A 15,296-nucleotide genomic window follows, 5' to 3' on the forward strand; every position below is an offset into this window, starting at 1 on the left:
TATGTGTGCATCCGCGGAAAGTCATAATGCATAATGGCAATTTCAGCGAAGAGACAATGCACTTTGCATTTCAATGATCATAAAGTGGTGCATACATCTTATGATTGTTATTACGACCAAAGAAATATCTATTAATTTCGGATTGTGTTTATTAACGAGCTAATAAATCAACAAAGCTGAGCCCAGTAAAAAAAGGTCTTTAGCAGTTTTTATCTATCACTAAGACAATTTATTGGAATTTATGCCACACTCTTGTAAAGCCCTGATTAAAATCCAGCTTTGATTTGGAAAGTCGATTGCCTTAAAAGGCCAGTTGGTCCTAGGCACAGGTAATTCCCAATCAGCCGTGTTTTTCAGGACCCAAAGCGAAATCCTAACCCAAACCCGAACCCGAACCGAAACCAAAACCCTGTTGACAAGACAATGAAAAGTGAAATTGTCTCGATGGATATTCGGTTTAGTCAGCTTTTTCAGCTAGTTTTTTGGCTATCTGGTTTTTCTTTATCTACGGGCACGTTTGTTTGTTTTTCACATACTTTGATTGCTATTCGAGGCGAGGGCGGGGGGGAGATCAATGAAAGTCACACAGTCGCGTCGATTTCGCATGTTCGCATAATCATGCCAAAAACGGCAACAAAAGACCATCGAACACTTGGCCAAAATCGCAGAGAGGAGAAAGGCGAACCTGGTGCTGCTGGTGGTGCTGGCTCACCTGTTTACTGATGCTTTTCTCCACACATCTGAATCTGAAACCGAATCTGAAGTCGAAACTGAAGTCGAATCTGAAGGACGTTTGTGCAAAAGGTCAGAGGCTGAGCCAGCGAGCCGTGTCAGCGAAATGCAAACGAAGTGCAATTAACAATTAAACATTCAAATGTTTGAGTTGACAGGCAACCACTTTCTCCGATGCTGCACAACACAAAATTTATAAAACTAAACAAAAATAAAATAAAAAACTAAGCTGCGAGCAACAACTCCCATGGAGGAGAGGCCACCAAATATCGCCAGCGATTCACTCCGCAAACCAACCGATGTCAATCAAAGACGCCATCGCCATCGTCATCGCCACCGACACTTTTTATTTGCAGTTGGTTTATTTTGCACAACATCACCTCCATTGAGAAATGCCGAAGTGCTGAAGGTTAAAATGCAATTGAATGAAAAGAAATACAAATAATTGGGCAGACATGAGAGGAAAGTTAAGGTGGCTGGCACACAATCCACTCGCGTTCTCTTCGCGTTTTTTAGTCTATTTTTTTTCACCTGACTTTTTGCCATAACTGCGGAGGCACTTGTCGCTAATTTGCCTAATAAATTGGCTTCATTAGCTGGGTTAGCCATCGGAAAGGTAATCACATTTCGGGCTTAATGTTTATGAAATAAATTTCAATTCGAGACAAGTTGGCCTCAAGCAGCCGTGGAGATTGATTAACTTTTGAGGCGACGGAAATAATGATTTGGATAATGATGTCAACGTGCCAAATTAATTTGCTACATTTTTTAAATATTTCTTTTGCTAATAGAAACAAGAAATCCACATTGCTTTAGAAATAAATGAAATTGTATTTATAATACACATACAACATTGTAATATTAAACTTTGCAAACTGTGTATTAAATGCAATTGCAGATATTTTTGCCATTTCGAATTACCAATCAATTGCCTGCCAAATCTGATTATGTCTCGAGCACAATAACATAACTTCCTGAAAATCTCCTCAGCTGTCTTTTCGAGTAGTTCAAGACTCGGGCGCCCCTTAAAAACCCAGTGAACATGTCCAAGTGACAATATATGGTAAGGTAAGCTGGCCAAAACTTGCAGACGCTCGAAATTTGAACCGTGGGCGAGGCGAACGGTTCGTGACCGTTACCAATAGTTGGGGCCACGTTTTAAAAACTGGGTGGGGGGAAGGGGCTTGGGTTCAGGCCATCTTGGTCAGTTACTGCGGACAATTACAGTTAGCTTGGCCTATGCAAATCGCGTGCATGACAACAAATTTGTGGCCTGATTGATTGACGGCCCGGCTGATTGGAAAGGTGTGTGCAAGGCGCACGCACCTCATACATATACTCGTATGCTATATGGTAAACTATCTATATAGTATATACACTCGAATGTATTAAGATGGGGGGTGGAGGGGAAAAAGACGTCAGCTATTAACCTTGATTCGCGAGCTGGCCAATAAGCAAAACAAAAGGAAAACAACAAGGCGCAAAGATAGAAATAAGTCGGAGGAGAGTCGTGCAAATGAAGTCATTTCGAGTGCTCAACGCGCCTTTCAATCGAGGGCAAGTGCCTCAGAAAAATAGGTGTACGATTTAGATTTCGGCAGCCAAGCATGGGCGCAAATAAATCTCGCACTTGTGGCAAAGTTCTGCTTTTTGGCGGAAATGGTCAGCGACTTTTGGCACTTTACAGTTTGCCGGTCAGAAGAGTGAGGCAAAGTGGCCCAAAACAGACGAAAAGGGGCAAGTAAGTAATGAGACACACTCCAAAACTTAGCGACATGTTACGACATTTTCGTACTCAATAACAATAAAATATTTTATTGATATAACGTTTGAATTTCGGGGAATTACATATAATAATATTCGAATTAAATTCAATATTATTCCAAAAAAAAATGTATTTTATGACGGTGATTATTTAAATTGCGAAACAGATTATTTGCGTGTTCCAAACTTTCCGCAAATAATAAGAAGTTAATTGTATTCTATATATAAACAATTTAATGTCGGTTTATTTTTAAAACGCTGACCTCAATTCAGCGCTGACTTTGTGCTGCTTCCCGCATTCGAGTGCCGCAAAGAAATTTTAATTACCCGGCAAGAAGCAAATTGAAAACCGGCTCGAAAAATCCTGCCATGACATCAGCCATCTAACCAATAACCAATAGTCAATAACCACGATCATCATCATCACCATTATCGGCATTCATTTCTAAGCGAAATAAAAAATTAAACACACGCTTTTAATTTGTGGATGCCGCAGGCGCTGTTTTTCGCCAAAAGAATCTACGCAAAGTATGCTTTTCGATTCGTTCGTCCGCCAGTAAATCGTCTTAATTTAGCGGCTTGAGTACAAGTGCGAGGGTCGATTGAGCACTTAAAGTGGCATCACTCAATATCGGAAATTGAATATTAACAATCAGGAAAGGGATCAGAAATGAAGTTAGGTATTAAGTTCCCAAGAAAAGTTCCGAGTTGAGAAAGGAACTTTCCATTCGCACCCATCGCCGACTTGACCCTCCGGCTGCGATTTCTTTCACCTGTGCAAAGTGTTCTTGCCACACTCGCACACACACCCGGCAGCCACGTGTGTGTGCAGGTGTGTAATGTGCTTACGGCCGGCATTCTGTGGTATCATCTCCATTGTGGAGTTGCGAAGTTATGGTGTTGTGGAGCTGTGGAGGCCTCTTCCCACTGACGCTTCCTCATCCCAAAGCTCTTTCTCAACCGCTATCTTCTGTCTGTCGGCGCTCGGAAATGGGGCGAAGATTCGGCTGGGGGGGAAGGGGACAGAGGGGCCTGGGGGCCAGGCTTTTGTCAATTCATTGTCAACAAGTCAGTGAACTTGTGTGTGCCCAGCTGAGAAAAAGCTACAGCTACACAAAGGGAAAAGAGCAGGCAGCAACCCAGCAACCCAAAACCCTCAGAAGAGCGGGGGGAGGGGGGCATGGTGTGGCTTTTTCTTTTAAAAATAATTAACATAAATTAATAGGAAATGGGTAGAAGCAGCGCACAACAACAGTTACAAGAAGACACGCAGCGCACAGAAGCCGAAGAATTGCATACTCTTGCAGCCATTGAATATGTAAACAAATAGCATACTTTTTATATTTTCATTTTCGCACATATGTATATATATCAGCTAGTAAATAATAATCAGATAATAATTCGAGTGTCTAGGAATAATCTTAGCCAGCAATAGTGTTATGCCCACTGAGAGAGTAGCAATGTTCCGAAAAAGACATCAGCACGAAATCAGAAAAGAAACCAGGAAAGCAAAAAGTTCGCGTCTTAAGTCTTTCGTTTTTTTTTCGTTTTTTTTTTTTCGGTCGCCGCCGAAACTTACATAAGATGCTGAGATGCTGAGCTGCTGGGATGCTGAGACGGCGAGCGGGACCAATTGCCGAGTTATTTATGGCACACGCACCCAGAGAATGACAAAATGCAGCGCGTTTGTGCAAAGGCAGGGAAAACGCAGCGAGTAAAATGCGAATAAAAAATGTTTTGGCATTTAAATTGCGCCAAATGCAGGCGAGTGCAGCACACAGCCAACCGAGTTGTTTTAGAGTTGGTTAATCAGCACCTGTCAGGGGCTGACTCGCAATCAGGAAGCAGACAAAAAAGCCAAACCCTAGCACAGCAAAAAGCTGCCCTCCTCTGGCTCAATGTTCACATGTTGATTAGGTTTCGTTTCGTTTGGTTTGGTTTGCTTTTTTTCTCCAGCTCTTTCTTTGTGGGCTGGCGCATAATACGAGTATATACCCAATGATGTAATATACACACATGGGCGCACATCGAACGAAGGAGGCAAATCGATGGGAATAGCTAAATCGATTGGCAGAAACAAGTTTTAGTCCCCGGCTGCAAAGCTAGAGTAGTAGGCAGTGAGTTATCGGGGATTCTTAATGACCTCACACCGGCATTAGCATTTCGAATTGAGTAGCGAAAGCATTATAATTGAGATAAATGCCCGACTAAATATAGTAGATGAGCCAGCACGAGCGCCGAGGAATTTACAAGTCAATCTGTGGGAGATCTTGCCGCACATTTTTCTATTAGTTATTTAATTCAATAAAATAAAATAAAATAAATGAAAGAAAGGTCTTGTAAAACCTGAAATCAATTGATTGATCAGCAAGTCAAAATGTAAGGCTTTTTGGGAAGCATGCTTATAATATATAAAAAGACCAATAAAATATGCATACAAGTTGTTTACAATAAGTTTATTAATTTCAGCCATACTGCTCATTGCTAAATTATTAGATTTTACCCGTCCGCTTTGGTCAACAATTATTTACACATTACACACTGCCATTAGGGGGAAATTATGATTTTTATTGTTGTTCATTATACAATGCAGCAGCCGCGCGACATCGAACACTCACGAAAACAAGCACAAGTGCAAGTGCTGGGTAAATAATGAATACTGTGCAATGAATCGATAAATACGGCGACTGAGATGGGTTCGAGTGTCGCCTTGGCCTGGGCGGGGTAAATAAACAAATAAACGTTCGCATTTACGTATTGACAAGTAATTGATTTCGCCTTCTGTTTGCCGATCGAGTGACTGACCGCTGCACTTTCACTTCATCATTTTTAATATAAATAGAAATGTGTGCTGGATTTTGCGAAAGGGAGAAAGGGCGGCGATGAATCATGCAAAGGTGTCCCATCATTTTCCTGGGCAAGCATATATTTTCAAAGGTTTATTTTATTTCTTCATTAAGCCTGGCTTGTGCCCAACATGATGTGGGATTTCCTAGAATTGGCTCGCAGCCAAAGAGTTCACTCAAGCCAAAATTAATGGGTGTTCCACCAGCCAAAAGAGAAAGAACTTAGCGAACAAAAAAGGGATAAAATCCGAGAAAATAAAAATAAAGACACGCGTCCGAAAAAGTTCTTGAAGCAAGACAGAATAAATAAACTGTGGCTGGGGAGCTGAAAGACTGAAATAAAATTGGATAGCGGTCGTTGGAACAGTACGAGTGCGAGAGTAATTATATCATTTAATTTCGGTTATGTGGAGAGCAGTTAAACCACTAAACTACAGGTGCCCGCATCCAAAGGCCCCCACTTCTCTCGGATTGTAATTGCAAAGTTACGAAGCGTTAACACCGCGTAAAGATTGTCCAAATTGATTGTATGATAGTGGGATTGGGAACTGGGACTGAAATTGGGTTTTCGGCCTTTTGGGGCTCTTATTTCTTGGGCTATTGCTTATGTAAAGCGCCCCCTATCGGTGCGAACCCGCATGTGAGGAAATCTAAGGAGTTGGTCAACTTTATCGGACAATTAATCAGTTATTTGAAAAGGTCTGTTATAAAATAATGGTACCAAATGTACTTAAGCATAAATAATCAATATTATTACATCAATTTTTGTGGCAAATTGCAAGGCTTTCTTATTCAATTAACCATTACATATTTACGTGAAATTTCGCAGAAATCTTTGCCTTACAGTCGCACCACCTCTTCCATTTCTCCATTTCTCCATTTCTGCATTTCTCAATTTCTCCATGATCAATTCGATTTCATTCATAGTGATTCATTCGTCTTCTATACGACTCAAAGTGCCCAAATTAATTTCGTAGTCATTTCAATCACTTGATTCATCTCCAAGTCCAGGGAGCCGTTGGCACGCCTTCGACTTTTGCCTTGATTTCGATTTTGATTCGCAGCTATTTTATGAGCGGCTTGATGTTCTACGGCACACCCAAAAATACGTTTTCACCCAATCTTCAATCGATGGATGCCGCCAGCAAATCTCCGCCGTCATCTCTCCGCTGTCTTCTCTCCACTGTCTTCTCTCCGTTTCTCCAGCCTCTACAGCTTCTACAGCTGCTGCAGCCTCGAAAGCAATTTATATTGCGCTAATCACGTGAAATAGATCAAATTTCTTTTGTCGGCTCTCGTCGCGACTGGGGATTTTTCGAGGGCGAGGGGCGACTGATGACAAGAGAGCGGCTCCACTTTGGATCCAGAGATTCGGAATTGGCGCTTCGAGGAGCTCCAAGTTTGAGTTGAGTTGAGTTTCACTTGTTGTGGCAAAAGTGGGCAAAAGTGTTGCCAAGTTGCTCGAGAAGCCGTCAGCCAAGTAGGATAACCATCGGGGGCATTTACGTGGCGAAATTTGGAAAAAGGCGCACAGAAATAATCGCTTTTTATCGCAGAAATCAAATTTTAAGTCTCTTTAAAAATATTTAAATAAAAAATATAATAGGACATGAGAAATACTATAAAGCTATGCTATAATAAGGATTCATTTTTTAAAAGCTCTTCAAATGTTACCAAAGTGCCACACATTTTGCAAACCAAACAAGTGAAATTTATTGGGAGAAAATCACTTTGAGAAATCCAGTAATTGAGTTTGAGACACGAGATACATTTGGATTTAAGGTGCCGCAGATAAGCGACAAATAAACAGCATATCTGGGAGAAATTCACTTTCCGATCGGCAATTGAAAGTTTCGGTGACAAATGCAGAGCTCGGCTTAGAAGCTGCTGAATTTCACTGCTCTCCAAAATGTGAGCAATCCAATCGAGTGGGTCGTATACATAGTATGGCCACATGACCACATGGCTGGCAATGTTTTAATTTGTATCTTTCCATTTTCATTTCCATTTCCATTGGCACAGACTCTGTGTCGCACTCTCACCGAGGCCTCCTAATCTGCAGGTGGATGGTATCGGGATGGCATGGGGATCTCGATGGGGTTGGGGATGGAGATGGCGATGGCGATGGAGATGGCGATGGTAGGGGGGCTTCTCGGCGGAGAGATGGCATAGTGATTGGTTTTGCCTCCGCTAATGATGATTACCCACTTTTACCGGGCACATATAAAAATCAAAAGCGGTTTAACGCGTTTCTCGACTCTCGGACACTTTACACTGCACTGCCTGCAGGTACACTGTGAGAAATGGCCAGCTGGTACGCACTGCTGCAAGTTTTCATAGTTATCTTTGATATGTAATAATCATATATTAAAACCATCATCTTTCGTAGATTGCTTTTGTATATGAATAGAAAAACTGTAAGAGCTTCTTTCCCTTTTCCCTGAATAGATCAGAACCATGATCGATTTGAATGGCAATTTCTCTCAGTGCACGTCGCATACATTTCGCCTCTGCACTTCTCGTCCGCCTCATTGCGATTCAATTATAAACGCTTAACCAGCACACACAACCCGTTGTGTCGTCGCACCCAAAAGAAAGCCACTGGCCGCCATACAAATCAGCTAGTAGAGCTCGGGGCGTGGCTGGCAGGTGGACTGGACATCGGACATCGGACATTGGACATCGAGTTGGGCTTCTTCCTTGGCCTTGGCCATACTCGCATTTATCTGTGGATTTCTCCCGAAAATACATATATGTATATGTGCAGCATGGGAACAAATATTTGAGCAACCAGTTCGCTTGCCAGCGGAATTTAATTGCAAATTATCATGTCTCGGATCATGTGTAATTTGTTGTTGTTTTTAGTTTTCCAACGTCGAAGAAAAGTGAAATTCCATTTGGCAATTGTTTTTTGTGTTTTTTTATGCCTTTCCCTCTCTTCCCATTTCATGTCAGCAGGTTAGCAGGGATTTGTCAAAAACAAAAAACCAAAAAAAAAAGGAGAAAAAGGCCAAACAAAACAACTGAATGGCTGGTGAAATCTCAGGCTGAAAAACGTGCCGAAAATGCATTTATGGGCCCCTCAAAAATGCCAGCGTACAAGGTCATTAAATTGTTATCATAGTGTTTGTTTTTTTTTCGTACTTTGGTGCTTTTACAATGTGCGAAGACCTGGCATGTAAGCTGATGAATTTTGTCACGAGTTCGCATTGGCATTTACTTAATTTTTATCTCACCCTCAGCAATGCCACAGATCCATATATATTCCAAAAAAAACTAAAAAATCACCTCAGCCAAGTGCTAACGATACGAAAAAGGTGGCTTTTGAGCGTCCAATAAATTGTGCCTCGTCATTCGAGGGCATTGTTTGACCAAAATGCATTGCAATCATTTTTATGGAGCAATTTCTTTGGATAATTGAGGAAGCACTGATGGCTTTCGGTGGTTTAGAAGGAAACAAAACGCACCACACCTTGTTATAAGTTCATTTTGTTGAAGTAATGTAATGGAAAATCTACGAATGGAGATAAGCAGATATGAGGGTTAATTGGAAAATGGGAAACTATAACGCAGGAGTTTAGCCGCAAATGAAGTTATTACTCGATCAAGATTGAGATTATTTAAACAAGCGCACAGCGCATTTATTGCAGATTAAATATAAGTTACTTCGACGTTTCGTTAAATTAAAAAATACCTCATAAACTAAGCCTCATAAATTGGCTGGGATATCTATCGCAATCCATCAGATTAGAACATGAATCGAATTGAGCCGCCGCACTGCAATCAAGCTGAGCTCGGACTTCACATTGTCAATTCGTCCATCCATCAAACTCAGAGGAAATATTCGAAAACAAGATACGAGAACTGGGCCAAAAACCGAATCGACACCTTGGCTAAATTTGAGCATTTCCGTTTTGAAAACGCGGATTTCACTGGCCGGGCCAAGAGCCCAAGTTAAATGCCAAGTTTTTCATTTGCCGTAGAGTCTTTTCCTACTTTATTTCTTAGTTTTTTCTTCTCGTATTGTATTTTGTTTTTCTTTTTTTTTGCAACCACAATCAAAGTTGGCCAAGTAGTGGTGGTAGTTGGCTGTGGCTGGAAAACTTGTAGAATGCACGACGGCTTTTCAAAAAGTGCTCAATGCTATATCAATAGCACCACAGCCACCGCCAGCCACCAGTGGCAACAACAATAGCGTCTGTACACCTGTCTGAGCCAAAAACAAAAAGAAGTCGGCAACAGCAACAACAACAAGAATAACAGCAACAGCAGCAACAACACTTTGGCCAGGGCCGCGAAGTTGACGCTGCTGCGCCCAAAAACCCAACAACTTTTAATTTCAACACATTCCAGCACAAGACTCCGCAGTCAAGACAAGCGCACAGTGGTTCCAGTCATCAGCGATCAGCACTCGAATCTTAAATCTCGAATCGCGAATCTGATGTGATCAATGAGCTAAGTAAGCCATGATCCCATGTAAAAATTATCCACAAAAAGTGTTCGAAATTGTGCATAGTTTTGCAATTATGCAAGCAAGTCAATGCTGAACTATCTTTTCTATTAGCTTTAACTTGCAGTGCATCTCACTTGAATGCATCTCACTGAATTTCACCTGAATTGAGAATACTTCACGATCACCTGGCCCAGGGTGCGATATATAGCAGTGGGTACTACTACTTGACTTTCTTTGCGGCCTAAGCCAAAAAACAAGTTCGGCCTCGGCTCCGTTGGTGCGATCTACACTGGAAAAGAAACTAGTTTAGGCATTAGAGAAGGAAAAAGGAAAAATGTCGATAAGTCTTTCCTTAGGTAGAGAGTTGAATTCTGCGTTTTTGGGTGTGCTGCTTCAATTTCACAAACGTCTTTTTTAAAAAACATTATTATTTAATAGAGTTATCATTATATATACATTTTATATATGTATATTATATATATCAATAATTTGTTTTAAATAGTATATATATATTAAGGAGGTATACATATATATCTTTTATTTCCTTTTTAAATAATATATATATTTGAATGAGGATTATATATCATTTATTTCTTTTTTAAATAACATTTATCTTTGAATAAGGTATATATATCATTTATTTCTTTTTTAATCAACATTTATCTTTGAATGAGGTATACATACATATATATTATAAATTTTAACTTAGCGGTCATTTGTTTATGTTGCATCCAAAAATATACATACATATATGCAAAATTAAAGGTACTGAAACTTGCTGAAACTTACATGCTGCCAAGTAAGTAGGAGTGTTAGTTCTTGAACACCACTCAGGGCTTATTTCTTGCAGTGCACGGGGGGTCTGGCGGGATCGGCTGGGGGAAGGGGTCTGCGGGGGCTACGGGGGGGGGGGGGTTACGGCTCGGTCGAGAGCTGTGGGCTGCGAGCGGTTTTCGAGGCAGTCAGCCAAGTCAGTCGATTGCTGGCGGTCGAAGCGTTGAGACGTCTGTTCGCGGTTGCATTCAAAGCTGGGCGCGAGTGAAGCGAACTCTTTTTGTTAACTTTTTTTTGTGCCTCCCATCAACCACCACAACTCATAGATACTGAGGTGTGTACTGGTGTGAGTGTGTGTGTATGCTAGTGTGTGTGAGTGTGGTGTGCATGGTGTGATGTGTGCGTGCGAAGAGAAAGAAGACTCTCTCGGCCATTACCGTTAATCAAATAAGTTTTTTAGAAATTTAAACGCTCCACTTCGGCGCAAGTGTGTGTGCGTGCGTATCTGTGAGAGAGCTTTAAACGGTTCATTGATCGAGTTCAGCTCGGAAATGGAGCAAAGGCGTAGAAAGAATAAATACCAAACGAAAAACAACAATCCAAACAAAAAAACATAACAAAACAAACGAGCAAACAAATAGTGCAAGTGCCAAAGTGTATCTGTGTATCGGTGTACCTCGGTGTATCTCGGTGTATCTGTGTATCTCTGTGTGTGCCCACGACTGTGTTACCAATTCCCATCGGAAAGACGGCAGAAAATGCGCTTAACCCATTTATTAGCCAGAAGAAATAAACCGAACCACGCCGAACAACAAAAATGGCAATACGAATCCAATAAATGGCTAAAAAAAAACAAGGCAAAAAGCAACAATAGACAATTGCGGGCCATACAAAAAGAATCCGCAACTAACGCCCAAAGAACTCTTGATTTGCATGCACAGACACAAAATGGTTCTACAAGATACTCTCGGATAAACTCTTAAAATACAAGATACTCTCGGATGAACTCTTAAAAAACAAGATACACCTATGTATATTGCTTCAAAAACTAACACCTGGACTGCTAAATTAAATCACACGCCCATCTGTTAAGATATTCCATATGTTATAATATTAACAAGTTTTCTGTCGAGACGTATGCAAAGATATATAAATCACATAAAATACCTTTAAATTTGCGAGTTCAGAATGGAAATTCGGACTTATAAAACTGCGAATTATAAGATTCCGAACTTAGAACTTCGATTTTGCTGGATTTCTAAAGAAAAATGTATAAATATCTTAAATATAAAAGTAACCTTTATCGATGGAATGTAAACTGTTAGTTTCGCAAAACATACAAATTCTCAAATTCTGAATCGTAGTTAAGCTCAGTTATGAAAAGGAAGCACAATGCGGCGAGACATGAAACTCGTGTTATTACAGACAGACGATTCTACAGATGGCTCTACAGATAGATGGATAGATATACCTTATATACAGAGCCTCGGACAGACACAATCCGGCATAACAAAAGATCTCTTTGCAAATTGTTTATTTGCTGCTTGGCTGATCAGCAAACGGATTGTTTATGCTAATATCTTGAACTGCTGTACGAACGTGGCTCTTTCATCACATTCGCATAAAATGGAGATTTTGTTGGCTCTGGGGAGTTCCTAGCTTCGAACTCGTTTAGTGAATATTTAGCTAAGTTTAGAACTGATATCTTCTGCAGGGAAGTCCCAAATAAGTTAACATCAGTTTTTCCATTCAATGAATAAAGAGATTATATATTATAGTCATATAACTATTCACCTGAAAATCAGTGGCTTCAGGTTTATGTGAGTACCAAAACAAAGGTGACTTTTAGCTCAATGGGCCATCAATCATAGTTCCCACATAAAAAACTCTTTTGAAACAAGTTTTGACCACAAAAAATAATTGCACAAAGCCACATTTTTACTATGACTTAACAGCTATACTTCCTGAAACATACTCGAAAATGAAAATATTGCCAATCGAAACGAATTGAAAATTGTTTACTTCCACAATGGCCATTTACAATTGGCAACACCAAGACATTTCACCAACAATGTTGTGTTCAAATTCAAAATCTCACATTTTAGCTGGGTAAATGCAAAGTTGCCAGAAATCACGTACTGCCAAATTTATTTCTAGACCTTTTGCCATTTCAATCACAATCTCAACAGCCAGGTGTGTTTTTCACATTCAGTCAGGTTCGTTTCGTTTTTTGTGCCATTTTGATGCAGTATCGAAAATTTAATATATTTAGAGCCATTTTGAGCCAAACAATATCGTTATTCAGTTTTATATATATAAAAATATAGGTATATGCGTTTTTTCTCAGCGACTTTTGTGTCGTATGTAAATTTGTTAAGCTGACAATAAAGAATCTCCTTCTCTGCGGTTTTTATTCGCCTTGTTATTGAGCTGAATGCATAACTGAAAAAACAAGATTCTTTTGGCCTACGCGGTGGCGAACAACAAGTCGCACATAATCATCGATTATAAACGTTATTTGGGAAGAATCTCGTACACAGTACGATGCACTGAGAAAATAACTGCAATGGTACATCAAAAGCAATAGCAGTAGATAAAGTATAAGATTGTATAAAATAATAATGCCAAAGGACTACTACTAAATAGGTATCGATTGATTTATTCCAGTAAAAATACATTTAAATGTACCAAATCAACTGCGTAACTGACAACTACTTTTGTTAAACATTAAAACAAGGGCAATGTTTCTTCCAGTGCATTTGAGTGGCATCCAACACCTGTGTGACGGGTTAATACCGTTCGCTCGTTTGGGCCGGTTCGATTTTGGTCGGTGTTCGGCGGTTTTGGCCCCAGTTTTGATGTTCCTCCACGGATGACTTTCTGGTTTTCTTGACTTCACAGAATTATGACACATGACGAGATTGCATTTGAATCCATCTGGCTTGCCGTTAGCCTCCACTTACTGCCTATCGAAAAACAGTTGCCTCCGCCAGCGATTTGCATTCCAGTGTGTTTGTGTTCGCTGCTTTTTGTCGATCAAATTGAAATCCCCCGTTCGCAGCGCTTCCTCTTTGCCATTAAGATCTGATTTGTGGTGTCATTAATCAAAGGCGATTGTCGAGATACTAGATACTATATACTTTTCATATACGTGGGCAGCAGTGGGCACTTTTCCCCCATTCGGATTATGTTTTTCGGTAACATTCTGTTTTCCGATTTGGGATGCTTCTTTGGAGGAAGTTAACGGATGGCTCTGTTAGTCAGCTTGGCGAATCCAATGGTTTTGTGTCGCCTTTACGTTTGTTGGAGGAAACCTGTTCTACTTTAGTAGAATTTGCAACAGTTGTCATATCAACCTATTTAAAAAATATGGTATTTGAAGTAAATGGCTAGTATTTTTCATATCGCTATGCCTTTGAACGCTTTGTGTAATCATCCATTAGGAATTCCAACACAGCAGATATTTCAGACAAACCCGTTTTCAAATTACACATTTTTATTGCCATTCGGGTTCGATTACTAAAAGCGTCTAATCTGATTTTCAATATGCAAATATTGCGATTTCGTTAAGTGATTTGTCATTGTTTTTTCACCTTGACTTCGTTTTTAATTATACAGAGAACTTCTCAATATTCATAGCTTCTCAATGTGTTCTTTATATAATAAATAATGAGTTAGGCTTTTTAAAGGCGTAGTTCTGCATGAAGTATTATAAAATATACATTGTATTATGTTAAGCATGCAATAAATACAAGTTACCTTTTTTCAGATTGTCTAAATGCCAGTTTGCATTTACACCCACCCAACCGTCGACCATAACCAAACGTCTCTTGAATAGTTGCCACATTTTCTTAGAGTGTGCCTGAGTTGCACATTCCGCCCTGAAGATGGCGCTGCGCCTGCGTCGCGACGTGCAGAAGGCCTCCTACTATGTGTGGTTCCTGGGCGCCGAGGAGGCGAAGGGGCTGCGTGGCGCCCGCGTCATCAACTCGGTCCTGCCCTATCTGGTGGACAGGTCCCGCGGCCAGGAGCCGCTCAAGGTCACGCTCCAGGTCTCCCACAAGGGCATCAAAATCGTCCAGGTACGTAGAAGAATGGGAAGGAAGTTCTGTTGGGACTTCTGAAAACGCAGAGTCAGAAGTGTAGCATGTTAGCTGCAGGAATTTGGAACTTTAGACTTGGGGGAATCCCTGCTGTGCGACGCACCCAATCTAATTCCTGTTCTCGATCATCCGCAGGGGGCCTCGAAGCATCTGATTCCACACAGTGCCATAACCAGCTCCGTGCAGACGGACGACATCGTCGCCTGCGTCCTGCTGCTGTACAATCCGGCCACCAAGTGCCCGCTCCACGTCCACGCCTACCGCTGCGACTCGGAGACGACGGCGGAGGCACTGCATCTCCAGCTGCAGATCCTCATCAACCGGCCCGACAACCAGAAGCGTTTCGAGGAGCTGGAGACCAGGTGGGCCATCAAATTAATTACCTTCTCTTTTAAAGGGGAAGATGTTGGGATAAAATCCATTAACAAATAGGACAGAAAACAATTTCGCTAAAAATAATAATAGTTACCCATTAAATGCAGATGTTTCCTGCAATGTATTATATTTCATATAATTGAAAAATGTATTTTTAAAAACAGTTTAGTGCTTTAGTAGTAAAAATCGCAAATGGTCATCAGGAAAACAGCTCTATAACTTTAAGCACAGTTGCACATTATAATGTTA

At 40.7% G+C, this 15,296-nt stretch overlaps 1 protein-coding gene across 3 annotated transcripts in view; it reads left to right on the forward strand.

The window, feature by feature from the left end:
- LOC122622955 (zinc finger CCCH domain-containing protein 13) overlaps positions 1-15,296 on the forward strand; it is a 148,357-nt gene that overhangs the window by 128,783 nt on the left and 4,278 nt on the right. For 2 of the 3 annotated variants that reach the window (XM_043801779.1, XM_043801780.1), the window contains 2 exons: positions 14,339-14,651; positions 14,808-15,034. In XM_043801779.1, coding sequence (XP_043657714.1) covers positions 14,457-14,651; positions 14,808-15,034 — 422 coding nt within the window. In that variant the 5' untranslated portion in view covers positions 14,339-14,456. Of the gene's footprint in view, positions 1-10,764; positions 10,904-14,338; positions 14,652-14,807; positions 15,035-15,296 lie in introns of those variants that run through there. The other variant, XM_043801778.1, reaches the window with a different exon arrangement.

Source organism: Drosophila teissieri, chromosome X (assembly GCF_016746235.2).
Source record: "Drosophila teissieri strain GT53w chromosome X, Prin_Dtei_1.1, whole genome shotgun sequence".
NCBI classification, from domain to species: domain Eukaryota; kingdom Metazoa; phylum Arthropoda; class Insecta; order Diptera; family Drosophilidae; genus Drosophila; species Drosophila teissieri.